Source organism: Rhopilema esculentum, chromosome 9 (genome assembly GCF_057945365.1).
Source record: "Rhopilema esculentum isolate cy_ngs chromosome 9, ASM5794536v1, whole genome shotgun sequence".
Classification (NCBI taxonomy): domain Eukaryota; kingdom Metazoa; phylum Cnidaria; class Scyphozoa; order Rhizostomeae; family Rhizostomatidae; genus Rhopilema; species Rhopilema esculentum.
This window is the reverse complement of record NC_142823.1, coordinates 3,277,794-3,304,188: the sequence shown is the minus strand read 5'-3', so window position 1 is coordinate 3,304,188 and position 26,395 is coordinate 3,277,794. Positions and strand designations below refer to the sequence as shown.

Here is a 26,395-nt window from a genome sequence, read left to right as displayed (position 1 = left end):
ACCAATACACATTGTCAAAGGATTCAGTTCGGGGATGTAATCTCAACTGTAGGGGCTGCACACAGCCAATCAGAAATAAGCTCCAACAATTACTTTGTTTACATAGTCTCCCGTCTTTTTATTTTTGAATCCCTGATCTTAATTAACGATTTATGCATATTCCCTTTTAGTGCATGGGTTGATGCCATCATCAAAGTGGAAGGTACCTGCAATTTCACATTATTTTTGCTTTTTCATATCTTTATATTTACGATTAGAACAACGAATCAACAAGCAAGCTCATTTGTAGAACAGCGTTCGACTCATTTGTAGAACAACGATTAGAACAGCGAATCAACAAGCAAGATATTACCTCTGTTTTTGCAATTTAATTTTAACTCAGTAATTTCTTACTTGGTTTTGATTTATTTAACCGATGCTCTTTGCTTATAACATGTTCACATTTTATCACATATTTTTGGAAGTAGTCTGTCACAAGGTATACTAATTGGCCTTGACAAAAACTAAGAGCTTCAGTACTACTGGTTGCTTTTTAATTTAGTACAGCTACCACTGCAAAAACATTATTTAAATTATTCTTGATTATTTCATTTTTGTATTTTTGATTTTACCCTTCGCTGCATAGCTTATCTTAATTTACGGCTCTGCCATTTTTGGGAAAGATTTTGGCTTGCCTTACTTTTCTTTCAACATATTTGTGTTTCATGGCGTTTTTGATGTAGTAGTGAAGTGACAAAAGGTCTTGAAAATCACTGCTCGTGCCTGTAGACTCGCCACATATCCATTCAACAGCATATGGGTCGGCCACACTCAAAAACAAAACTCAGCCACGAAAGCAATTGGTCATCCTATACCATATCATACTATTTGCAATGTTCGCGCCTTTGTACAGATTGTCTACGAGATCTATCTTTTTGCAAGCCGATTTTCCCTGTAATTGAAGTTACACTTAATTTCAAACGTTTAGCTCTGGCCTTTAATCCCGACTTTCCCTCCCTCGATAAAGTTACAGTTCATTTCAATGGATGGTCTTTATTCCAGACTTTCCTTAACATCAGATCATTATTGCAGTCCAAAGCTCTGCATTGATATCTGGCTGTGTTCTGAAACGTCACTTTCGGGGGACATTGAATCGCCTTGTCTTGTTAACTGTATTTCTGTTCGGTTATCAGTATCTTAATGTACTGCTCAACACAAGTTTAGATTCACAAATACTTCATCGAAGCTTGTGTTTGGTGTATAACATCACTAGCTGCTCTATTCAACGGACCACGAGCTGCTCTATTCAACGGACCACGAGCTTATGTCAGTTATTTCTCTCACTCTTGCTGAACTAGGCTTAAGCTAAATACTCCCGTTCCTAATTACCTGTTTTTGTTGAAGTATTCCAGTGAATGGCATTTATTTCATTGAATCTTTTTTCATAGTTAGTGGTCTTTTTTTGATATTATTTCAAGGCCTTGATGAACGAATCAGCTCGCTATCCAGTAAAATATTATTTTGCCAATCTGATAAAAGATTTTTCGTACTTGTTTATATTAAACAGTCCATCTCTCATGCATCTTAATGCAACTTCTTTGACTATGGGTGCTTCCTTCTATGCCCTCCTTCAAATGCGCATTTATTAAAGCTATAAACTAAGCAACTATGACGTCATAGAGCTATATGCTATAAACTAAGCAACTTTGACGTCACTTTGATGACAAAGATAGTCCTATTCCAGCGATCTATTTTCATTGCTTTAGCAATTATACCCGATCTGTTTCCAATTGTACCCAATATTGTTTTTGAACAGCTTTTCCGGTCTATTTTTTACTTCTTCAATTGGCTATGAAAATGGCATGAACAATATGTGTGACGTAGACGATGTTTGCGATATTCAGCAAATGAGAATTGACCCTAAATATCCTGACTGAGGACGAGCAGAGGAATTTGTCATCCCGGCTCTGTCAAAAGCGGCTGCCATATTAATAAGCGTTGCTGACGGCAAAAGCTTTCTATTATTCTCAATTTCTTCCAACCTTGCTATACTACTGCACAGGAGAATACCCAGCTGCCCCCGATGACGTAATTCCCCGGCATCTTTATTCCTCGTCGATTTGTTTGGGCGGTCCCGGTTTTTCCAGCACGCCGGTGGTTTCCAAAACCCTTAAGCAGATAATGGCAACATCTGTTTCTGTGCGATCTTCTCATGTCCATTCTCCCACCTGCTCATATTTGCCTTATCGTGAAATATTGAGCGCTGCTCCACTGAATTGGCAGGTCCGTTTAAAGGCCAAGGCAGTTGCGCAAATTGCTTTCACTGTCCGCATCTTTGGCTTTAGTTGCGTTCAACTCACCAAAGGACTCAAGGAGTACTTTTACACCGTAAGATCGATTATTTGAAGTTTTCACCTGCAGTTGCTTGGCCATTTCTGCCAGTTTGCAATACACCTGTACAATTAAACCTGTTGCCTATGAGTAGTCTTGCAGTCCATGGCTGTCATGAGCTTCAAGAATCCGCAGGTTAGAGTAAACGATGAAAAGGTACGCGCTCGCACTCATATTGCCCCTAATTTTCAACTTTTATTCTATAATTTTGCCCCTATTCTCTTATATAATGCATATTTTTTATAGACTTGTACTGCTTTGTACGATTTAACTTATAAATTTATGCGCTACTCTTTTGGGTTACCTAATTTTCCCACACTTTTTTTGAAGCTAGAGGTTCACTCTTGCCAATATGTAGTGAAATAAGGCTCTTGATTTCAATTTCGCCCCTACGTTAGTTTCCATGCATGAAATTAGAAGAAACTTGTACTTTATCTTTTATACTAAGTTGGTTCTCATAGCATAACCATAGTTATGATGATTATGTTGATCGTAGTTAGGGTTGTCTTTTTTATTGCAATGGTTATACTGATCACTCAATATTTTTCTTGACTGCATACAATGATTCGAATCATGATCTCTGTATCACTATAATCGATTCAATCATCAGTGTAATATTGTATAGCATTACATTTCAACATAGGTATGCCAGTAAAAAATTTAAAAGCACTTGATCAATAAGAATCATTAGTAGAATCACATTCATAATTTTGATCATAATAAACAGCCTTATGCTGCGAGAACAAGATAAGGGCTGGAATGCAAGTGATATGCTGATATCACGGCTTATTCTTCCAACGCAAGCATTTCTTAAAACAAACACAGACTTTGCTTTTGCCGCTTTTACTTGCGCAAAATTTGATTAACATTTATGCGCGTGTTGTTTTCTTATACTCCTTCTTCGTGAGTATAGTTAATCCATACTTCTCTTACCTCATGGTATGCTTAACGTGTCATAGCTGTTTGGATTTATTGCAAGTTTTCTTAAACTGACCACAATGGAGGATATTCGACTGCAATAAGACATATGGCAGAATGAGCTCTCGTTAATCCGAAAGTTACTTCAAATGATAAATCTACCGCTTGTTGTTTACTTGCTGTCTCCAGAATGAAAATTAGCTTCCATAATTCATTTTGTAAATATTGTTGTTGAGTATGTATCTTCTATAAACCTCTGACTCAAGCTGAGCCTCGCATTGTTATCCTGTTATAGCCCTGTCACATGAAATTGCATCTAATTGTTCAGCATTTTCATACCATACTTGTCCTTATCCCTCGTTGGTGCATGCTAAGTATTTATAAAGCAATGCAATGATAGAATTTGTAGAGGGTCTTTACACCACGGCACCAGCCTCGATCTCTTTTTGCTATTAATGGTACATATGTTCATTAAGTATGTCTATGAAGTGTTCTCAATAGCCCATTTTTATGATTGTTGTCACATAACACCAGTATTGAAGAGCCTTCATTTGTTGCCAATTACAAGCAGGATAGAGTAGAAAATGCTTATGTTAACCTTTAAGTGTGTAAAAGATCTAGCGCCGAACCATCTTAAATAGCAGTCCTATCTAAATCTCTAGAGAAGCCCTAATCTTATGGTCTTTACCGCATCTGATTGTTAATTCGGATGGTCTTTTCATTGACAATTGCAGCAAAATTCGCCAAAGCCGAATACTTTAAGGAAAGATACTTTTGCGGGAGAAAATTTTCGCGTTTTTGGCCAAAAATCGCGTAAGTCGAAATTCGCGAAGTTATATTCTCTGGAAATACCTGAAGAACTTTGCTATTGATTCTTTTGAAAACTTTGATGGCAAAAAATTGTTGTTAATGAATACTGATATTGTCTTCGTTGTTTTGTTGGTATGGAGTGGAATAAAAATAGAAGGAAACCTCAGTTCAAAATAAATTTGCCTCGCAAAAATTTCATTTCATTTTTTCCGCGCAAGTTGATTATAAAAATCTGGCGCTTGTTCTCAATTAGCGAAATTTCCTCCCGCGAAACTTTCTTCCTCTAAAGCAGCATGCTATTTGTCTTTCAAAGCCATGGCGATGTTTTGTTGTCAAAACCTTGTTTTCAGTTAGCTGTAACTGTTGAAGCATTTGCAACCAGCTTGGTTAAATCTGTCGTCAGCAGAGAATTCGTGCCTCGATTCCCACAAGTCACGTGACTCTAATTCACTGTCTAGCTCCTTGTCAACTGTTTCTTTAAAAATTCATTAGTCTGTTGTAAATACATTTATTCAATGGGAAGTATTATACTTTCATTCTCCTAAAGTTTCTTTAGGCCTCCCCAGATATATTTTTCAGTACAGATCATTTGATTCCAGCTATTAACGAGGGATAAACAAAATTTTTTAGATGGAATAAGTTCGTCTTGTAAATTGCACACCTCGACTACGTATATGTAAGGATAAAGCGTAAATTATCTCGTTGCTGCTGTCGGACGTTCATCAAGAGTAATGAACTCATTGACAACAAACAGGATAATGCTTTGATAACTCGTTATTTTTCTACTCGATTCAAACTAGTTTGCTGCTCCTAACTAAATCTGCCTTACCAGATTGATTCAAACGTCGCGCCCCTCATGTACTTAATTCTCGAGTTAGGTTCGGCACATGAGAAGCGCGACGTTTGAACCAGGCCTTATTATTGCACAAACATTTTACTGTGCTCAGTATCATACTTCTGCCAATGATACTGCATACACGAAATACCGCAAATATTTCACGCAAATATTGCACATCTCTTTTTAATTTGCACATATCACAGCTTTATTCAAAATCGAATTCTATACTGCCAAATTCATTTATTATGTGTAACACCATTTCTGAAATCTGTAGCCTTCCAGCGTATAAAAGTAGTTTCATCACATAACGATAATCTTGCACAGTCAGCGCGAGGTGCGTCTTATGTGAAGCTATATTAGAGAAAAACCATTCAATTCAATTTCAATTCAATTCAATTTCATTGCCAAATCTGAAGGCCGCAAGTTGGGGCGGAGACCTCAGAAAGTTTGTGCTTACCTGAAAACAGGATCCTGAAGAAATTTGCTCCTTACAAAGAATTGTATAATTGTTTGTATAGATGATTTTTGCAATGTTTAGAACACTGCATGGAGGTTTCTGAAATCAAGATTCAATATTTTCTTTAAAAAGCATTCCACGTTTCTTCACCGAAATATTCCACCTTTTTTCACAAAATGTTCCACTTTTCTTCCACATCTTGAAATGACCTTAAGATTCAACGAATCACCAGTTGCATGTTGTCATGAGAAGTCCTCTTTGAAAATGCCCAGCGTCAGCCAGTCACTTTTATTAAATCACTGATTCGTAAACATTTATGCTTAACTTTCTTCTCAAATATCTGTGGTTTGATTCTAAGTTTAATTATCAGTGACGCACTCATAACTCGTGACTTCCTTTAAGATTTGTTGAAAAATTGCACGTTTCGTAGTTACTGGCCTGAATATGCACCTTATGAACTGTTGTTTGTAATCATGTGGCCTCTCACTTTGCCAACAGCTCGCTGTCGCAACCTCAAGACATTTGCCTTCATCTCATAACTTATTTATTACCTTTTTGTCGTGTGCTCTTGCAGTTTTGTAATCTTTCTGATCCGCATATTGTGTAAATACGCTCTGAAGTGATCACCATACCCCATTCTGTTTACCCTTCTCCACACGCTTCGAATTCTGTTGCTGTTAGTCGCGTCGAATTTTCTTGCTGCAATGGAAGATTCGTAGAGTCTCGAGCGAATTTCTACTGCGTTGGATAATCAAGAAGTTGAGCAGGTAGGCGAGTTCATTCAACTCTTTGAATTCATTTGGAACCAAGCTGTATCCTGTTTAGCTCAGTTTTTTCAAATAGCCAACAGAAACAATATTTTTCTTTCACCTTCTTCCTTTTGTCTCAGTGGCCATACCTTTGCAGTTTACCGTTTATAAAGTCATTAAACAGTGACAAAGTTGTAGGTATCCTAACATTTGATGTAAGGTTTTCCTTCGAAAATAACCAAATGTTAATCACAAACTTCTCTTGAAATTTCTTTCCCTCACCTCTGCCTCTTTGGCTGCAGTCTCTATGTTTCTTCAGAGCTTTGCTTTCACAGAAATTACAGCCATTGCTTAATCCCGCGGCCGCCTGTTTTCCTAAGTTTAGCATTTTTGGTCTTTATACCACTTTCTTAAGAAGATACTGATACGTGAAGGCAAAACAAAGCTAAACTCCATACTATTCTCTTTTATAATCCACCAGACTAACTCAACTGATAAAGCTCTAGCTGATACTATCATTTGTGAATTGAGCTTGCATTAGAGATTTGAAAGCATAATGCTTAACCCACTTAGAAAAACTCATGCCTTTTGCCTCTATTAAAGAGTAATGTTGTGCATTATCCCTACGTGTTAAACGTGAACTTAATATGGTGTGAAGTTAAAAGTCAAGTGTTGTATAAACCAGAGCGATGCCTAATCACCGCTAAATGTTTACGGCAAAGCCGTCTGTTTTTCTCTTTGATGTGTCTTGGCATCACCGTTTTTTCGAGTTATCTTTATCGTCTTGTTCAATCTTTTAGAGTTAGTAGAATTATCTTGATCTGATCATGGAGATCTATATACGCTTCTTCTAGACAAACATGTAAAGAGGCTCTTGTTTGTACGTTGAGCATGAATAGAACAGTGCTATAAGATTATTCATCTCATGTTTTATCTTTTAGAGGCTATTAGAGGCATCTCAGTCTTCAGTTTAAACTATTGTAGGCGTATTACAACTTTTTATCAACCAATAATACCTATTTTGAAATTCTCAATATTAAGCTATGCACTAACCTTGCTTTATGTGTAATGGCACCTTGTTCGACACCAAATGCACTTGCAAGACTTGTAGGTCGCAATAATTTAAGTTCTCTCAGACCATCAAGGCACTCACAGATCTTCACCATCCCGTACCAGAGTTCACGCCCTTCTGCCAATGTTATGCATTCGGCCAAGCCTATTAGGTCTAAGCCATCACATCACTGACCACAGCTTTTATTGGCCGTCAAACTCTTCTCGTTCGGTCTGCATCTCTATGCTTCATTGTGTCTGTCCTCTTCATGACCAGTCAATGTTTTTTGTTATAATGTTATACTGAAGGGTGTATTTAAACACCTTTGATAACGTCCTAGAATTCTGTTTCATCACGATTTCATTTATTGCAGAACTGCTCATGCCTAGAACGACAGAGTTTCATGGAGGGTTTTATAACAGATGTCCACAGTGCGACCAGTGACGTCAGAGGAAATATCCTTAGTCAATTAGCGGACTCGTGTGCCTCGGGTAAGATAAGATTTAGCACAATTTTATGTTGAGATTTTATTTGTTGTGATTTTATTTGTTGTGATTCGTGATTTTAATCTTCTATCTCAAAGAAAGTGACTTCTAGTTCTAATGACAAGAACTACGACATTGATAGTCAAAAAGTTATTACCGAGTCTTCCCTTGCAATATAGGATATTAAGTTTAAACTCAAAATTATCATACGCAGATTTACGTTTCATAACAGAACACTTGCCTAAAGAGAGAAAGTTGTCATTTTGATACTTCCCATCGGTCTAGCACCATTTGATGAGGCTATTTGTGTTTAGAATCTTTGTTAAACAAGAGTACCGTATGCAGGTACCGGAAGTTTTAACTCCATCAGCATAGATTTGCACCTTTGATTTACCGAAAAATGGGAAAATTTGCCCGGCCTTTATTGGAGACCGGCGTTCATTCAAGGTCCGGCATTAGCTCGAGTATATAAGATATTTCTTCATCAATGTCAACCAAAACACGAATGGGATCCCTCAAGCCGATTTTGAGGACTAACAATGAATTTGTTTTCCTGTGGCATATATTTGAATCGGATTTGTTTTGTATCTCTTTCAGCTGTTGAGGCAGACAGTCATGTCCTTTATCTACTTGATGGTGATCATAAGGTACTTGCAATTTGTCATTTCGTGTCAATGCCATATTTTAGGTGCTGATTTAGCGCAAGGGTTCCACTTAAAATGATAAGTTTTGCTTGTAAATATTGATCTAACAGTCGTTTCTGCACAAACAATAACTGAATTTGATAAACTTTTTTCTTCAGACATCTCGCCTGATTATAGTTTCCAAAAGAGGAATTAAGTTTTTTCAAATCCTCTCCGATTTCCCATGTTACCCAGATGCTCTCTAAATGTCAGTAAGGCCTTCTAATTGAATAAAAAGTTTTTACTAGTTGTTTTTTGATATTTTCATTTGATTGGTGCATTTTCGATAGAATTAAAGTGGTAAGTTTTAAGGCCGTATTTGCTGGGACTTAGAGGAGTAACTCTCTAGACTTGCCAATGTGTTGAAATTTGAATACATTGTCAAAATAATCGTTTAAATGCCAATTAAATTCTACACCCAACATGTTACTTTGTGAGTTATGTTACAATCGTTGGCAAACACCCAAATAACTGTTGAGGCAAACAACCAAATACATATATGGGGGCATGCATATATAGAACAACTTCTTATTGCTCTACTCTTTGTCTAAAACTGGGGCCTAGCCATCATAGTAGCAGATCCATCAACATTAACCTGGCGGACACTGGTGCCAATATACAAACAAAGTCTTTCCAGGCTTTCATATCGTTGAAACGTAACGACCATCTGATTCAAAATCCTTTTTTATTTGCAGAATTTATGGAAATATGGGCAACATCCCAGGTAACAAGAATCTTTTTATAATCACTTTTGCCAGTTGGGTGCATTTGATTTATTCTTAAAATGGAATCTCTGTACAGTAAGGCATAACAATATTTACGATAAAGTCCTTAGAAATATGCTCCAACCTCGAATAGGGGTTAAGGTCAAATGTTTGGTGATAAAAAAAAACCTAAAAACTTTGCATTAAAGAAGGCTACACGTTGTCATGCTGCTAAGGCGCTCATTTCATCAGCCGTGTACAGAACTTTTTAGAACGTCAAATTATTTCTTATACATCAAAACAATTTTAAAGATGAATCGAGCAAACAAACCCTGTCACAGTCTTTAGTCTTCACCCTGTCCCACTCCCACAACCAGCAACCCTGTTGTCCTCTTCAGACATTTCTTGACGAGGCTCGCATCAAGATTTATGGTACGCTGCCTCTTGAAATAAGGTCCTCTGTTATAGATGTTTTATTAGAAATATCTTTGTTCCTTCAGCAAGCCCGTTAACATGCAGCTGATTACTGAGGGATCAACTATTGCTTGCTATGTTGCCTGCACAAAGGAAACCATAAGAACAACGAGGTTGTCTGGGGTAGGTATGCTAGCAGACACACAAATGCAAAATGATTTTCGGTACGGTTAAGTATACAGCAGAGACCTCACTCATACTGCATACTATGTTGCTGATTTTTTGCAAATTCACGAATTAGTCTTTCTAACTGTATTCTCTCCCCCCTGTCTTTTCATCTTAAACCTTCTAGCTTGCTAGTATGGGTATCTTTTTAACTGCGAATATTATTTGACTTGCTTTCGTTCCAGGATGAAAGATTTCCTAATGGCATCGGGATACAGGGTAAGAAACCTATGTTGATTTTGAAGTTATAGTATTAGTTTCAACCGTACCTTATTGTTCATAATTAGCAAAATGTTCCCCTTGTTACGGTTTTCTTGAAATGTCACATTTCTTCGCTTCTGAATCAGATTAGCAAGTTTCTTTGGTGTTCATCAGGCGGCCTTCATAGATACCTTTGAACCTACGGATAACTTGAACCTGGGAACTTCATAGATAACTTTGAACCTGGGAAACTTCATAGATACCTTTGAACCTACGGATAACTTGAACCTGGGAACTTCATAGATAACTTTGAACCTGGGAAACTTCATAGATAGCTTTGAACTTACGGATAAAAACTTTCCACATCCCAACAAAATGCTGCATGTCTTCAGGCGCATTTAATGATTATCCGAATCTTTTGCAGATACGACTTCATATTCGGTGCTTTGCCAACCAATTATTCAGCCATCTGGCGATCTCACAGGTTTGTCTTCCTTGTCAGTACCGAATTCTAAGTACTTCTCTGCTGTGATGAACGAACCCTATTAATCACAGTAGATCAACGACCCGGCCTAAGGGAATTCACAGGTGCTGCTTCCAGTTTTCAAGCAAATTCTTTAGACTGAGTGACTCTGTGTTGAGCAGACGTGGAAATTTGCACGCTTTCACAGCTTTTGAGATGAGGCCTAATGCAAATTAAATCTGAAATATGGCAGATATTGCCTGGTTCTTCAAAGACGGATAAAAAAGATTACGTTTACGCAATATATCTTTGGTGAACCAAAGGCCATAACCCTGTTCGCCCTGTTGCGGGTAACTTTTTGTCTGATCAAAATTTGAATAGATAAAGCTGCTTTTGCCCTTCAGCTGGTAACATTTACGATCTGCATCGTCCGTTTTATTTTTCTTAGAAACGCTTATTTTGTTGCTAATAGCCGTACCAGTTGAATCGGTGTAAGGCCTTTACTTTTCAAGCCTTGCTTGAGCAACCCGTAACTCCTTGGTGGATGGGAAATGAAGATCCATTTTTACGGCTGGTCCAAGACTCGAATATAGAGCCTTTTGACTCACATCATTCATACATTTTTAGGCTTTTCTTTGTAGGTTAAACTTGTTCTTAAATTTTCAAACAGGCCCCTTATTGATAACACCAGGGCCCTTATCGATAATAGTACTTGCAATATTGACACGGTTTACCCAATGTAAATATTTCCCTAGTTTGGTCATCTTCAGTTGTGAATCATTTGACTCATTGCCAACAAGATGATTTTAGAATGGGCTGCTAATAGACCTTTCTGATTGATGACAATAGTAATCATTTAATCTGTGTTTCAAGTTTCTTAAGTTGTAAACGAAAGATGTATAGAAGCACTGTATTATTTTTATTCTCGTTGGTCATAGCTTTATGTATCATAATTTCCCTTCGAAACATAACACATCAAAAAACAAATCGCAGAGTTTAGAATCAGAAGTCTCGCTTGTCTTTACCAAGTGTGCTTCCCTGCCTTGCGAGAATTTTCACGATTTTCTTCTAGAATACAAAATTTTGTTCCTCTTAGTTAGTAAGTGAAAGAAAGGGAGGGCATAGCTTCATTACACGATAGATTACATCTTTCCACAAACAGCCTCAAAAAACTTTTTTTATCGGGCTTTTTTATTTTCTTCTTTGTTTTGGTTAAAGATTTTATCAAAATTCGGTTTTGCTCTCAGTTCCTCTTTACAGCTTTTCTGGTTGTGATAACCTTGCGTAGCACATCGTAATCTCTTGTCATAAAGTTTATTTATATTTTATTCATATTTCATTAATGGCCATTTCAGGTGTGATGGAACTGATTCGAGTAATCGGCATGCCTGCATTTACAGAGAAAGACGAACAGGTTTCGATTTGGCTTTTTGAATAAAAACAACTCATTATCAATCATGTTTTATAATGTTGCATTATTAAATGATAAATTTTGTTAAATTATTGCGATCAGCTTTTTTGGTCAAGAGTTTTAAGTTTTATTAGTTTTTTGTTGTATTCCTCCAGTTTAAGTTTTCTCTTTGTTCAAACATTCACCAGACTTCGAACAGGAGACAAAATATGAAATATCTATACATGTTAACTGCCGTTGGATTGAAATGTTATAATTCCATCCATCCGATGTGTAGGACCATTTATAACAGAGATTAAATATTTTTTTGTTTTACATCAGAAAATTTTACCATATTTCTTACAAATTCAACTTTGCACTTACTTAGATCGTCAATAGTTATCTTACGTGGGGAGGCATTGTCCTGTACTATGCAGAGGTGAGTCGATTTAATATTCACAGTTTCCCTATTTTACCTCCCTATAAACCTAGTTAAAATCGTAATTGCTGATTAATTTGTCTACGTTCTTTGTAGGATTATTCTTCCATACGCGGTTTTCTTGCTTTGCAACCAGTTGAAAATCCGCTCACAGTACAGAAAACTTTTCAAAATTCAAGAATATCATATTGCTTTTGAGTTTTCCAATATTGATATCTTTTTCAAATCTCCATAAACAATCGAAAAATTGTCATCTTATATCATACCTTTTCACTTGAGAAATAAAGCTATTTAGTAATGCTAATATTTTGCGGTCCTGTAGCACTGACATGTGAGAGGTTTTCTACTTAAGAGCTACCGGGGATTTCAAGGCTTAGGGCTCTGTGTTTCATACTTCATCCAAATGTAGCACAATATTTATTAGTCAACTCAACTGTTAAACTTATGCTCAAGTTTGGAAAGGAAAGAATGAAATATGAAAGCATGAACTAGGGAAGGAAAGAATGAAATATGAAAGCATGAAATAGGGAAAGAAAGAATGAATTATGAAAGCATGAAATAGAGAAGGAACTAGATGGTAAACTTATGTATTTTCTTGTGTTGATAAAGTATAATGTTTTTCATTGTATAACCTTCTTGAATATTTTGATTGAGTAATATTCCTAGAGTTGCGAACTTGCCACATGAGAACCCTAACTAATTGCTCAGACACAGCCCACCCTGCCTTGTTGTTCTTCATAAAAAGCTTTTAGCCATGTTATGAAATGAAATGTTTGTTTTTTTCAAAGCCATTTCCAAGTTCTGTACCGCCAAAAAACTGTTCTTCATTTCCTTTCATCGTAATTCTTCTTTATATGTTTTAGATGTATCACACAATGCACAAACAAAGAAAGCTGAATGAATTTCTCTTAAACGTCACAAAGTAAGTTTTCTGAATATAGTTGTCATTTGCGTTAGGCTCTCCATTATCCCGCACTCCTGTCTCTGAACCCGTCCTTGTGTATACGTACATATTTTAATCTGTGCATTTTTCTTTGTGGATTAATCTGCCGTCCGTCTTTGTGGATGTAACTTTTCAATTCTGCGCTGCGGCTCAGAACGAATCCGATTTTGTGTGGGCACTCAAATCCGGAGATTTTCTTATCCAGTGACGTAACACTGACGCTCGTCCTTAATGACGCATGCTTGAAGGACAGTATTTTCAGCGGAGAACCATACATTGCAGTGAATCTGGAGGCGTGTAGACAAACCAGTTTGCTTTTAATACCATTCGTGTGCCCATTTAGTTGGTTTAATTCGTAAACGAAACGTTGCAGATTAAAAAGAACCACATGCTTTTTAAAACGTTGCAGATTAAAAAAAAGCCAAATTTAGTTTATTCATATCATAGAAATCTCCCAAAGCTTTTTAAGCTGCTGAAGCAAAATGTTCATTCGCATTCCATGTGTGCACAGGTTTTCTTTCTAAAAAGCTGAATTTCTATAATATTGCCGATAAAAGCATCAATTTCATGACAGCAATTGCCATTTGCAGGTCCATATTTCAAGACATCGTCAGCATGGACACTGTGATTATGAAAATCATGGTATGTTGATCAAATTTTGACATTTAGATATGTATAAATTAGATATTTATGTAAAGTCTGAAAGTTGCTAGAATAGATAGCTAAAATGGCACTTGCTTCAATTCTCAATCAAGTCTAATTATAGGGCAAGTAGCCCACAAGCAACTAGCTGTGAGACTTTAAGCAAAGTTTCAATTCAAGAGGGCAAATCCACTCTTAGCCCATGAAGGATGGCCATTGCCCTACGACTTCCTTAATTTTCTCATATAATAGAGCACAAAGCATTTGTTATCTTATTTTATTAGACTTTGAATATCTTAATATCAAATAAATGAAATCGTGTGTTTTATAGAACTTTCAAGATGAATAAAAAATTAATCCCTGCAAGTTTGCTGAAAATTTTTATTAAGTTTTCGTCACTTTGAGCCTTTGAACATTGCATGGTTTGTTTAAATCAATCTTTCGATTTTGATTCATATTCACAGAACTTCGCACAAACCTTGGTAGATGCAGATCGCACGTCTTTGTTTTTGGTTGACACAAAAACCAACGAACTTTACGCCAGGATTTTTGATATTGGAACTGGGTTGGATACAAAATTACAAAAAGAAATCAGGTGAATGCTCAGTAACCTTTGTCATTTTTTTTATTTGTTTTTCATGAAATTGCAATTTAAATACTCACTGCTAACAATGAGTCATTGCGCTACGCAAGCATCCCATAATGCGTTTTTAGACAGTCTGAAATCATTTTCGGTTAATCTATAGAAGTTTTCTGCCATTGTTTGGACGCAAAGGCCCATTGTTAGCAATGAGTCTTTAAGCTTTCAAATGGTGAACTGATTATCTTTTAGCTTGCCAATAAAGCTTGAGATTCTAAACTGAATATTAAATATTAAATTGATTTCAGTTCATGTTTATATTTTAACTAATTTAAAGCTTGCGTACAATTCAGTTTTAGCAAGAAATGAAAATCAATCAAAACAACTTTAAAAAATGATGAAAATACTGTAGATTATAAACGGAATTAGCAGTTCAAAGTTTGCTATGATCAGACGGAATGTTATCTAGTCTTTGTTTTACCTGTTTTAAGATATTCTATTTCATTTTCGTAATTCATATGTTTTTTTGTTATTCAGTCCTCTTATTCTAATAAATCTTTGTTGTATGTTCTCTTTTTGAGGCACTGTTATTTGATCACTGTTGTACCTAGCTATCCGCTTTCTCTAACATTAAAGGGTTCGGAGATTATTAACAGTCTATTGTTGCAACAAAGACAGGAGCTAGACTTAATCACTCGAACTGGTTTTAAGAATTTTTGTCTGCATATTATAATTTTGCATCATTTTTTTATAAGGAAAATTCCCTTGTATTAAGTTTTTAACGTTTCATGAATTTTGCTTTACGAGAAAAACCACTCAAGTAAAATGAGATTTTCTCTAAGGTTTATAGATTCAGGTTCGTTAATGCAACCTTGAAAGACGCCTACGAGTTGTAAACAAAAATTCTGAATTTTTTTGTTTAGATTCCCCAAGTCTAAAGGAGTGGCTGGACACGTGGCGTCAACCGGAGAAACATTGAACATAATCAATGCCTACGACGATGCTAGATTCAACAGGTTTGTCTGCAGTATGCCATGACATTAAAATAAAGTCAATAACAATATTCTTTAGATAATGTTTGTAAGTGGTGATAAAGAATGGCACAGTGAAAACAATTTGATGAGGGAAAAAACCTGTGTTCGTGTGGCTATTCCTAAGGCGATTTGTGATTCACATTTACTTGATTTTGCATATCTACAGGATTTTAATGTTCCTCATTCAGGTCTTATTGTCCACTGCAAAAGATTTTAAGAATATGTTTTTGTGACGTCATCATTTGCCATTCCATAAGGGAATATAAAAATTCTAAAGCCGTAATAGAACCATATATGAATAAATTTTACATATGATGATTTCACGTATTTTGATTTAATATACAGGTCTCCTTTGAATCTCAAAACGGCTCTAGACATTTTGACTTTGAAGCATTTGTCGGTGAAATATCATTCAAAATTATCTGTGGAAAATTATTCAAGCAGTCCTTACGCTGAATAACATCAAAAACCAATTTTTTACATCTTCCCCACATCAGTATTAAAAGATTCAATTGTCTTTGCACTTCATTTTTCTTGACATTTATCTTCCCTGCAATTTACTAAACAAAAATAGAATCCAAAATATTTTTCCCTTTTCTTTTTCTACAAATGTTTCCAAAGTATTCTTCTTTTCATCATGCTGTCACTGCCTAAGATCGTGGAACACAAATAGCGATAATTTTAAATGGTATAACAGTCCAAGCTCTTGCTGGTTGTTTTCTCAAGTCAACCAGTGAAGTTAAGAAGCTCCTTCGCCACATCTTAAGCACACTCCAGTTCAACCCGCATTATTTTTCTACCATTTACAGCATAGTGTAAGATATTGTTTCTCTCTTTCCTTAGGGATGTTGACATTCAAACTGGATACACCACAAGGACTTTGCTTTGCATGCCAATCTTTATTCGTGGAAAGTATGGATTCTTGCAATACAATTTTTAAACTCTCACCATCACACCTTTATCCCTCACTCCCACAAGAGCAGCTTTCTTTCTATGTGAGGTTTTCTATTTCAATTTCATATTTGTTTAGTTTTAGCTTGCACATGTTTTGATTTATTTCCTATGCAAGGCTGTGTTTGTTTTTCTATCTATCGATTTTAATGTAATGATTTTCCACTCCTTAGACATTCAATATATCATCTGCATCAATTTGCCTTGCAGACTGTTGTGTATCATAATTTTTTGCTAACATCAACTAAATTTTCAAAGGGTAAATGAGATTTTTTCCTAATAATGAGCAGCAAGCATCCCCTTTGAATTCTTTGAATTTGCGGATAATAATTCCCCCTCTCTTCCTGTAGCTTTTATTTAGAATTTGTTGCTATTTGTGAAGCAATGCTACCATGTTAACAATCGGTATGAAACAGTTGTAAATTCTGGTCTTATGTCGTCATTTCAGTATTATTGGCGTCGTGCAGATGGTCAACAAGCGAAATGGAGTCTTCACAGCTGGAGGTATGTTGTCCCCATCTTCTCTGTCTTTTTGTCCTCAAACGCCATTGCTATACTGATCTCTATATTAAACATCACATACTGATCTCGTTCTCATACTCCTTTTCTACCGCTAGACGAAAAAGCTTTCCAAACTTTCGCAGTCTATTGTGGCTTGGCATTGCATCACGCAAAGGTACTGTCAGTTGTTATCATTGTTACTTCCAATTTGATACAAAAAATACCAGGCCTGATATAAGAGGTCTTTGATATGCTGTTGGGTATTAAGTGTTAATCAATATGAAATCTTTTAATCAATTTGGTCAGTGCAGTGAGATAAAGAAGAGATCGTGTAGTTTTTTCTCTTTTCTTGTTTCATTCTATAACAAGATCTGATTTTATCTTCAAACCTCAAGAAATATCTCTACCACTAGCTAACCACTTTGGCTAGTTCCCGATGATTTGATTTTTGCTATTTTTACAAGCATGTTATTTATTTTATGTTTCCCTTTTTGCTTTCAGCTATATGATAAGATTCGAAGATCTGAGCAGAAATACAAGGTTTGTGGAAACTTTTATTATGGGATTAATCATACACACTTCAAAGATTGTTTTACGTGAACGAATAATTGGCTGACTCTGGATGACGTAGCTCAGTATAGAGTCATATTGCTGGTTGAAGTCGCTTACTGCCACAAGGCTGCTCATTCAAGTCCCTTTCAAAGAAACACAACCTTTAAAATTATCCCTGAGACATATGACTCTTAGTTGTCTCAGATCGTGATTTGTAGATTAGTATGATTTTTTGTTTCGTTATTGAAGCAATAGCAGTCTGTGATAGTATTAATGCAATATTTTTAAAGATATTAACCTTTATTCATACCCAGATCCTATCCTCTGCCACCCTAGCGTGTGTGCCTTCAGACAGAGTGATTTTATACGCGAGGAAATGCGTTAGCACTATTTGATCAGATATTAAAGAAGTCCCAAAAGATTGAACTTATTTTTCAAGAGTACGCTTGATATTGGAATTACCGGGTCACAGGTTCTTACAATAGGTGCTCATCCAAAAAGTGTATTCTCTTGTGTTTGCAATGTATGACAATATAGGTGTCTCTTGGCAATATTGAATTTTGGGGACAGTGTCCTTTCAAATAACTTATTCTCAATTTGTCAGGCTAAAAGTTTTTCTTAATGAAACAATGTGATCAATCAAAAAAAGTCTGTTGATGTCCTTTGATTCTTCTATGCGGGACTCTACTGTAAGTTTATCAATTTCTTTTTCAGGTCGCTTTAGAAGTTTTGTCATACCACAGCATGTGCAGCGAGCAAGAAATGACCCAAATGAAACAGACCTCGCTTGGTGTGCCGTATGCAAAGATATACGAGTAAGTAGAGCCTGTTTGCTTTAGCTTCAATATGATGGCACCATTTGAGCCATGACATATACAGTATAGTGTGTATAAAGGCACCATTTGAGCTATGACATTTACAATGTGTCTATTTATTAATTGTTTGTAATTCACTTGCACAGGGCTTTGAAAAATAGCTAGATGACATTATGTCATTCATCTGATGAACTATAGACAGATATTGTTTATGAAAATGTGACACTCCATCTGCTTTTGGTTGTTTGCGAATTGTGAACTATCAATGAATATCTTATTTCTTATTAAAAATTTTAAGAAGGGTTCTTGGGGGATCGAAAGCATTTATCGGATGACTAGCCTAGTTTCAGTTTGGTTTTCTACTTCTTTCATGGCAGTGTCTTTGTAAGCAAGAGATAGAATCTAGGGTTATAGGATCCAAAAGCGTCAGCTTCTATTCTTTGAAATGAATACAGCTGATGGTACCTGGTCGCTCGTTGCTCCAACCTGAGCCTTCATTCCGCATCTCAGCTGTGACATAAAGGTAAATAAAACAATTTCAAAACCGTTTAAGAGCTAAAGAGGCACCATTCCAACAAACCAAGACGCTGTTCCATGTTTTCATACATTGTCATGGCTTATATAGTCTTGATAGGCAGATATCGCTTCGAATTCTACCCCCTTTTTTGCAATTGCCTAGCTAGTTGATACGAATAATATCAATTTTAATGGAACGTAACTTGAAAGGCAGTATACATGAGCAGAAAAACAGAGCTGCCTTTTTCATGTGAAAGAAAGAGTATTTTAAGTTTTGATTGACAATCAATAACAACAGATAAAGGCTACTTGGATTGCTTGGTAAATCATGAAATTCGTCTACGAAGAGAGCATTTTTTTCTTCAATCAGCTCTCCTTCCTGTTGTGGTCCGCGAGATTATATTCCTGTTTTATAATTGAGCTGTGACTTCTGTTATTTATGAAAGTTGAAGACATTTATGAATCACTCAAGTTGCTGTGAGTCAAATGTCCTTACTTAGGTTGCTTTCCTAAACATATCTCATCTGTAGGATTGTGAACACAATTTGGCGGACAAACATATTGCTACATATTTTAAGCTCAGTTAAATGAGTTAACACATTTATAGCTTCTTATGTATGTTTTGAAATTATTTTCCTCAAGGTTCTGAACTGTTTTTATATTCAGCTTTAGATTTGTCATGTTGTTCTAAATTTTAAATTACAAAAAGGTCAAAGAAAACATTAAAAGCTTAAAATGCTACTTGCCAATAACACTAAGTTATTAGTCGAAGAGGTAACATATTGTTCTGCTAATCTAGTTTGCAGATGTAGATTAGCCTCAATTAAATAAAAGTGTTAAGGTATAAACAGAAGTGATGCGTTCTATCGTGTAAACAGGAGTGATGCGTTAGTTTTAAATGATAATCTAGAAAACTAATTACTTTAATAATTTCAATTAAAAGCGCAGAGCTTTTTCAACCTTAGAACGCACGGAAATGATAAACATTTGCTTCTGATCTTCATTTATTTGTCTTCATTTCGAATCGGTTTTATTTGGATTTTAAAATGTGATATCGAATTGGTGATTTAAAAGATATCTGTTAATTGTTGTTTTTTACATATACGCACTCTGAGAATAGCATCTTTTCAAAACGCCCGGTTGCACAATTTCGAATAAATAATGTGCAGATGGCTCCTGTATCCTGAGAGAGAAGATTGAAGGTGTCAGATTATGGTAGTGCTGATGATATAGGTGGTGGGGGACGTCTGTCCACAATTATTGGGTCCTATTTTATTCAATTAACAATACTGTCAATAAAAGACTTAAAAAACTACACACTCTAAACGTATAAATTATAGCAGTACAATTTCTTTCTCTCTTTATAGAATTACAATTTACAAGCTTCCCCAATAATTGCAGCGAATATAGGCAAGAGATAGTAAAACCTGTCTAAATTTTTTTATAATAGTTTCGGACACAAAAAGCTTTCGAAAGTTCAGACGCTGCCTGGAAAAAACTAACAAAACTCCTAATTTTCCCCTAAAATTGTTTTTCTATTTTTAGAATAATCATTTATCTCAAGTTTGGCTGACCTTCCATCCCTAGTTTATCAGCCTCGGTTTCATGTCATTGTCTCGATTTCGTATTTTTTAGAAGTATATCAAATGACATGTTTCATTTGAAACGATTTAAACAGGTTTTACTATTTAATACATTTTTATTTCAATTAAGAGATTGCGCTGCTGTTGGTCCTCAGATTTCAATCACATCCCTTGAAAAGTGAGTTTTTAAAAATTATTGACATTAATATATCATATTGACTTGTTTGAGAATATAAGGAATGGCTGAGACTTTAACCAAATATAATACCAAATGTCAGAACTTGCTAATTCCTAAAATTTTAGACTTTTTCTCTAAACTTGATTTACTTGATAATCTTATGTATTATGCTGTTTATTTTAATATGACAAATACTAAATACCTAACAAAATATTAACCGCATGAAAAGCCTATTTTAGACCCTCATATGAACAAAATACCTCCTTAAAAAACATCGCTACTTTATGAAGAATCTCCTTAATTTCTGTCCCAGGGGATTGAGAGAGCACTGGCGTCCTTCACTTCTGTTGACGTCATACATTGCTTCCTTATAGCTGGTTTTATATTCACATAATTGGATTCAGATTTGGGTGCATGATGCCTCTTATGTGTGTTTTCAGGGAACTACTAGTTGTTTGGCCTAGTTACCTTTGCCTGCAGCAACGTCCGCTATGCAATGCATCCCAGTGTTGATTCCTAGCAATTTTTCGATTACCTAGCCGATAAAATACCGAATCAAGTTTTATCCAAATACATTGAGAATTAAATGTGAAATATAGCGATTTTGAATTCGTTACCTGAGGCTAATTATGCCTTTTCCATAATTTATATAACTTCAATCAAAAGCAAATTTCTGAAAAGAAAAAGATTTCAAATTTGGTACAGCTTTATTCATTTATTTATTTTCACCTGTAAAAATTTTGAAGGACTGAAGCGGTAGAGGCATGGTTCTGGAACCTCCTTGAAACCCTTACGTCATTACAGAGAGTTGCGTGGAGATCGAGTGATAAAGTTGCCCCCCCCCCCCCCCTCCCAACATAAAAGATATATAAATTGCATTTACAGCAACCTACCCGAAATGTACTTCTCGCATTTAGGTGCTTCCTGAAGTATGCTTGTTAACCCAAATTGTGTACTGGATGGTTTTTAAATACTGGCTGGAACTGACAATACTGGTATTCTGTACATCTCTTGCTATTATTTGTAACAGAAAAGTACCCTTGTTCTATTTTGATTTTTCGATGTTTTTTATTATAGGTTTGGCTTCAATGCATATGATTTTGATGATATCCAAATGGCACATTTAGCAGTGAATATGTTTGACGAACTGTTTAGAGAAGAAAGGTAAAAGTGTTTTCTTGTAAATTCGTGCTAGCTAATGGCACAAATAATATTTTTAATTCTGGTCGACTAATTGAGATCTAACTGTCATTGCGACTAGGAGACTTTGAATCCTTTCTATCTGCAGACAACACCAGTATTGTATTTTTATATTGAGTTTTTTTATATCTTTCGTATAAAAACATCCGCTAACGACTAGTCTCGTGAAACATCATTCAGACAATCCTTCTTTTTCTAGAATACTTGGTTTTGTGCCACCCTTATCTGTTGCTTAAAGTCTTTAGTTTCATCTAGTGCTAGATTGAGATCATAGTAAGCCTGAAACTGCAATACAAAAATAGCCTAATACTGAGCCTATTCTGCTTCAGGAAAATTCTAGTCTGTTTTTATTTGAGCCTATTTTATGGGCCTAACACTGCAGCACCAGTAGCACCAACCTTAATCCGACTCTGGTTTTTCCCTTTTTATCATATAACATTGTTTCTTTTACCAATATAGATTTGATATGGATGTGGTCTCCCGATTCATTCTGACCGTCCGCAAGAACTACCGGCGCGTTCCTTATCACAACTGGACCCACGCGTTTAACGTCGCCCACTGCATGTTTTGCTGCATCAAGTTCTCGGAAGGACATCTTTCCGGCCTCGAAGTAAGGATCTTTCGGTAGATAATTGAATCCGGTACAACGAACTTGAAGGGAACCGGATAAGTAGTTATTCATAGCTGGAGTTCATTAAACCTTAAAAATAAGAGCGCTTTCTCGAACAATGTTCAAGGAAGAAGATAAAAAGTCTTTTATGTCTAAAGGGGGAGGTAATTTCTCAGGACATTTAATCGAGATTCTGTTATAGTAGCTTCACTTCACCATTGGTAAGGTAGTTTAGGTTTCCTACTAGGCCTCAAAATTTAGAAGTCTATTTCTTTTATTGCGATAATTCCCATATTTGAATTGCACAACAATACAGCGCTCAATTTATTAAGCTCAACTCAGATCAGGAGCTTCTAAATTGATCTTTGAGAGTCCATATGCAATTATATTTGCAGGCATTCGAGTTTGCTTCTGCATCTAATGCTGGCCTTTTCTTTGCAGGCGATCGCCTTGTATGTGGCATGTCTTTGTCACGATCTTGATCACAGAGGTAAAAACAACGACTGGATGAAGAATGAGGCAACTCCTCTTGCGGCCGTCTACACGACATCTACCTTAGAGCATCATCATTTTAATCAGACTATTACCATTCTGCAGGTGGGTCGTGGAGCTAGATTTTTATTGGGTTCCTATTTTCTATTTCAAAGAATTATTAAACTACTATTATTCTCATCAAATTGTTTATTTTATCTTCTACTCTTCTTTCTTATTGCAACTATTCATTTTTTATTACTTAAAGCAATTTCTTGCATTTATTATTTTCAATGCTAGGGAACTTAAAGTTTTCAAAAATGGGATCTTTAAATCACTGCTCTTAAATTTTTCTTTGAATTTATGAATTATTTCTGATCCATAAATATTTGTCACCTTTGTGGACAAGACACCCTGTATATGCTTTTAACCTGCTATTCCGTTGCACCCGCCCCCTTCTCATAATTGTCCCCCAATGAACCAGTGAGGATTGCTTTTGCATCTATTGTATTGCTCTCATGAGTCGAACAGCGCAACTTTTATTTGCTATTTTTAATCCTGTTCAAGCGGTGTACGAAGAACACGAAAACAACTAGAGTATTAATGTTTAGCAACTTTTGATTTCGCGTGAGCAGTTTCCCTGAATATTACAGCAATAAAACCATTTTTAAACACCTTGGTTTTACACCCATCTTGTGTCTTAAAGCGCCTTTTTTCAGCGTCTTTTCTTCACATAGCATTGGCTACATCTTGCTTACTTGAATGTACCTATATCTTTTCTTAGCACGAAGGCCACAATATTTTCGGCCACTTGTCGTCATCAGAGTACAAGCAGGTGCTGGGGTTCATTAAAGACTGCATTTTAGCAACCGATTTAGCGACGTTCTTTGGCAACAAAGCTCGCTTGACAGAAATTGTATCAAACGAGGGTTTCCAAGTTGATAATCAAATGCACAGGTGAATAAACTTCAAATTTGATCCCTATTGTATGTTTTGCTTGACTCGAATTTCTCTGCATGCCCCACACTATCCCCTCCCTTATTGACATGATGGCGAGGGGGGAGGGGGGAGAAAATCATCTTCCGTCTTTCAAAAATAACCGTTCAATGTCAAGCTCAGTTTAAATTGAAATAAACAAAAGTAAATTCGATATTTTAAGAACTTGCTGCTTTCAATTGTATCTATGATAACGTGACACTACGTGAAGTTTAAGTTGAGACCCGTATTCGATTCATACGTACGCTAAGTGGCTATTAGAGAGGGTATTTGTCCAGGGCCAACAGAATTTTGAGGTAGGATGGCCAGTTTTTTCTCTGTCTTTACCTTTAATGTGCTGCCATTGCACTGGGTACCCATTTACTGCTGAGCACTGGGCAAACATGAAGCGAGCAGCCAGACCATTTTACGTAACGGGAGTCGAATCAAATCTGTAGTCAATCGCTTTAATTTAGCCCTGGCCACCATTTCCTTGCTTTGTAAAAATGAATGAAGCAATGGAATCGAGAGGACGATAGTGTCGATAATTTTGGTTGTAGAAGTTGACCACGTATCAGGTTTTCCTATTTCATTTTCAGCATGATCCTCCCTATTATTTGAAGTTCCATATAAATTGGCTAGAAATAACGAACATTTTTGAACTGCTTGCACTAGCACTCAATCACAGCTGTGTGGCTAAAGATGAAATCGTTGTAACACAGAATATTATGCTTGACTCTTTGTCGTGCACAAAGCTTTTCACCCTTTCCTCTTTAAGTCATTTTAATGATTTTACTCTCTTTTCATGATCTTCTACATAAAGAATTTTAAGAAATGAGCTTTTGTTCTCTAACTGGATGTTTGCAATAGAATTTTGATTTGAACTCCACTTTTTCGAGGTGGAAAAATTATCGGCAACTCATGTATAGCTTATTTTCTTCAATTGCTGATGTAGACATAAAGCTTATTGATGAGACATAGAAGCTTTACAAATTTACTTGAGAAATGTAAACCATGTAACAATTTCTTTGATAAGGCATTCCTTTTAACCTCAAATTACAGATTAACTCACTTACAAAAGACACTCGGTAACAAGATAACCATTTTTATAGCTTGGAGTGAATAACTATCCATTTTCTACTATTCAATTCATTACTACACTTTTTCATTAACTAGTCAGTTTTTATATCTTTTTAAGACCTTCTCCCAATAATATCATCACACTTGTAATGAATAGACAATCAATTTTCATCTCTTCAAAGGAAATTGCTTCGAGCTGTCGCAATGACTGGAGGGGATTTGTCTGCTTGCGCAAAGCCTTGGCAAATTCAGTATGAAACAGTCAAAGTTATTTTCCAAGAATTTTACGCGCAGGTTCGTAATTCTTTATTCTCCTGTTATCCCTCCCTTCTATCTTCCCTCTCTCCGTCCTCCTTTTCTTTCTTCCTTTCTTTCCTTCCTTCTTCTTTCCTTCCAACCCCCCTATCGTCTCGCATTCCTTCCTTCCTTCCTTCCTTCCTTCCTTCCTTCCTTCCTTCCTTCCTTCCTTCCTTCCTTCCTTCCTTCCTTCCTTCCTTCCTTCCTTCCTTCCTTCCTTCCTTCCTTCCTTCCTTCCTTCCTTCCTTCCTTCCTTCCTTCCTTCCTTCCTTCCTTCCTTCCTTTTTTTTCTTTCTTTCTTTCTTTCTTTCTTTCTTTCTTTCTTCCTTCCTTCCTTTCTTTCTTTCATTCTTCCTTCCTTCCTTCCTTCCTTCCTACCTTCCTTCCTTCCTTCCTTCCTTCCTTCCATCCTTCCTTTCTTTCATTCTTCCTTCCTTCCTTCCTTCCTTCCTACCTTCCTTCCTTCCTTCCTTCCTTCCTTCCTTCCTACCTTCCTTCCTTCCTTCCTTCCTTCCTTCCTTCCTTCCTTTCTTCCTTTCTTCCTTTCTTCCTTTTTTCTTTTCTTCCTTTCTTCCTTTCCTTACTTCTTTCCATGCTTCCTTCATTTCTTCTGCAGAGTTTTTGAAAGATAGACCATTTGACAGCCAGACCAAACCTGACTTATTTAAATATAAACTGTAAGGGCGAAAACAGTTTTAAAATCAGAAGTGGAAATTTATTTTTTTCCTAATCATCTTACTCCAAGGGTGACGAAGAGAAAGCTTTGGGGAGAACTCCGCTTCCGATGATGGACAGAAATACGGCTGACAAGCTACCCCAACATCAGGTCAGAAAATTCTTCAACTGAAGTTCAATCCTCTTTTTGCAGACACAGTTAAATCTTTTAAATCAATGAACGTACGATTCTCATCAGTTATATAAAATGCGTGAATCACCAAGTTAAAACTTCGAATCGCGGGAATCACTTTCAGATTAACTCTTGTTAATGGCATTTTACCTCAATGGTTTATCGCTCGAGTACTGATGGTGTAAACCACGAATTTCAGATATCTGACAATTTATTGAGGCATTTCTGACTGTTAACAAAGAGTCTGGTCCACAACTTGTAGATAAATGAATTTGTTTTGGCTATGCAGTTAAATTTCTGTGTTTATGGAATGCTGCGTGCACCATTGTTGTTCATGACTCAATTTTTTATGCAGAAACCTATCACGGTTTGATGTTTAGCAACAATTGGAGTTCTGAGTTTCATGCTAAATCAGGAAACAAA

At 36.1% G+C, this 26,395-nt stretch overlaps 1 protein-coding gene across 4 annotated transcripts in view; it reads left to right on the top strand.

Moving 5' to 3' along the window:
• LOC135688795 (putative 3',5'-cyclic phosphodiesterase pde-5) overlaps positions 1-26,395 on the top strand; it is a 41,412-nt gene that overhangs the window by 12,101 nt on the left and 2,916 nt on the right. For 2 of the 4 annotated variants that reach the window (XM_065205807.2, XM_065205809.2), the window contains 25 exons: positions 171-202; positions 7,567-7,684; positions 8,276-8,325; positions 9,057-9,085; positions 9,566-9,662; positions 9,890-9,923; positions 10,330-10,389; positions 11,724-11,782; positions 12,147-12,197; positions 13,061-13,119; positions 13,731-13,782; positions 14,247-14,377; positions 15,286-15,378; positions 16,240-16,308; positions 16,796-16,851; positions 16,965-17,023; positions 17,350-17,388; positions 18,115-18,215; positions 20,445-20,492; positions 21,570-21,656; positions 22,152-22,302; positions 22,744-22,899; positions 23,558-23,730; positions 25,011-25,122; positions 25,871-25,951. In XM_065205807.2, the coding sequence (XP_065061879.2) occupies positions 171-202; positions 7,567-7,684; positions 8,276-8,325; positions 9,057-9,085; positions 9,566-9,662; positions 9,890-9,923; positions 10,330-10,389; positions 11,724-11,782; positions 12,147-12,197; positions 13,061-13,119; positions 13,731-13,782; positions 14,247-14,377; positions 15,286-15,378; positions 16,240-16,308; positions 16,796-16,851; positions 16,965-17,023; positions 17,350-17,388; positions 18,115-18,215; positions 20,445-20,492; positions 21,570-21,656; positions 22,152-22,302; positions 22,744-22,899; positions 23,558-23,730; positions 25,011-25,122; positions 25,871-25,951 (1,997 nt within the window). Of the gene's footprint in view, positions 1-170; positions 203-1,478; positions 2,527-7,566; positions 7,685-8,275; positions 8,326-9,056; positions 9,086-9,565; positions 9,663-9,889; positions 9,924-10,329; positions 10,390-11,723; positions 11,783-12,146; positions 12,198-13,060; positions 13,120-13,730; positions 13,783-14,246; positions 14,378-15,285; positions 15,379-16,239; positions 16,309-16,795; positions 16,852-16,964; positions 17,024-17,349; positions 17,389-18,114; positions 18,216-20,444; positions 20,493-21,569; positions 21,657-22,151; positions 22,303-22,743; positions 22,900-23,557; positions 23,731-25,010; positions 25,123-25,870; positions 25,952-26,395 lie in introns of those variants that run through there. The other 2 variants (XM_065205808.2, XM_089110077.1) reach the window with 2 other exon arrangements.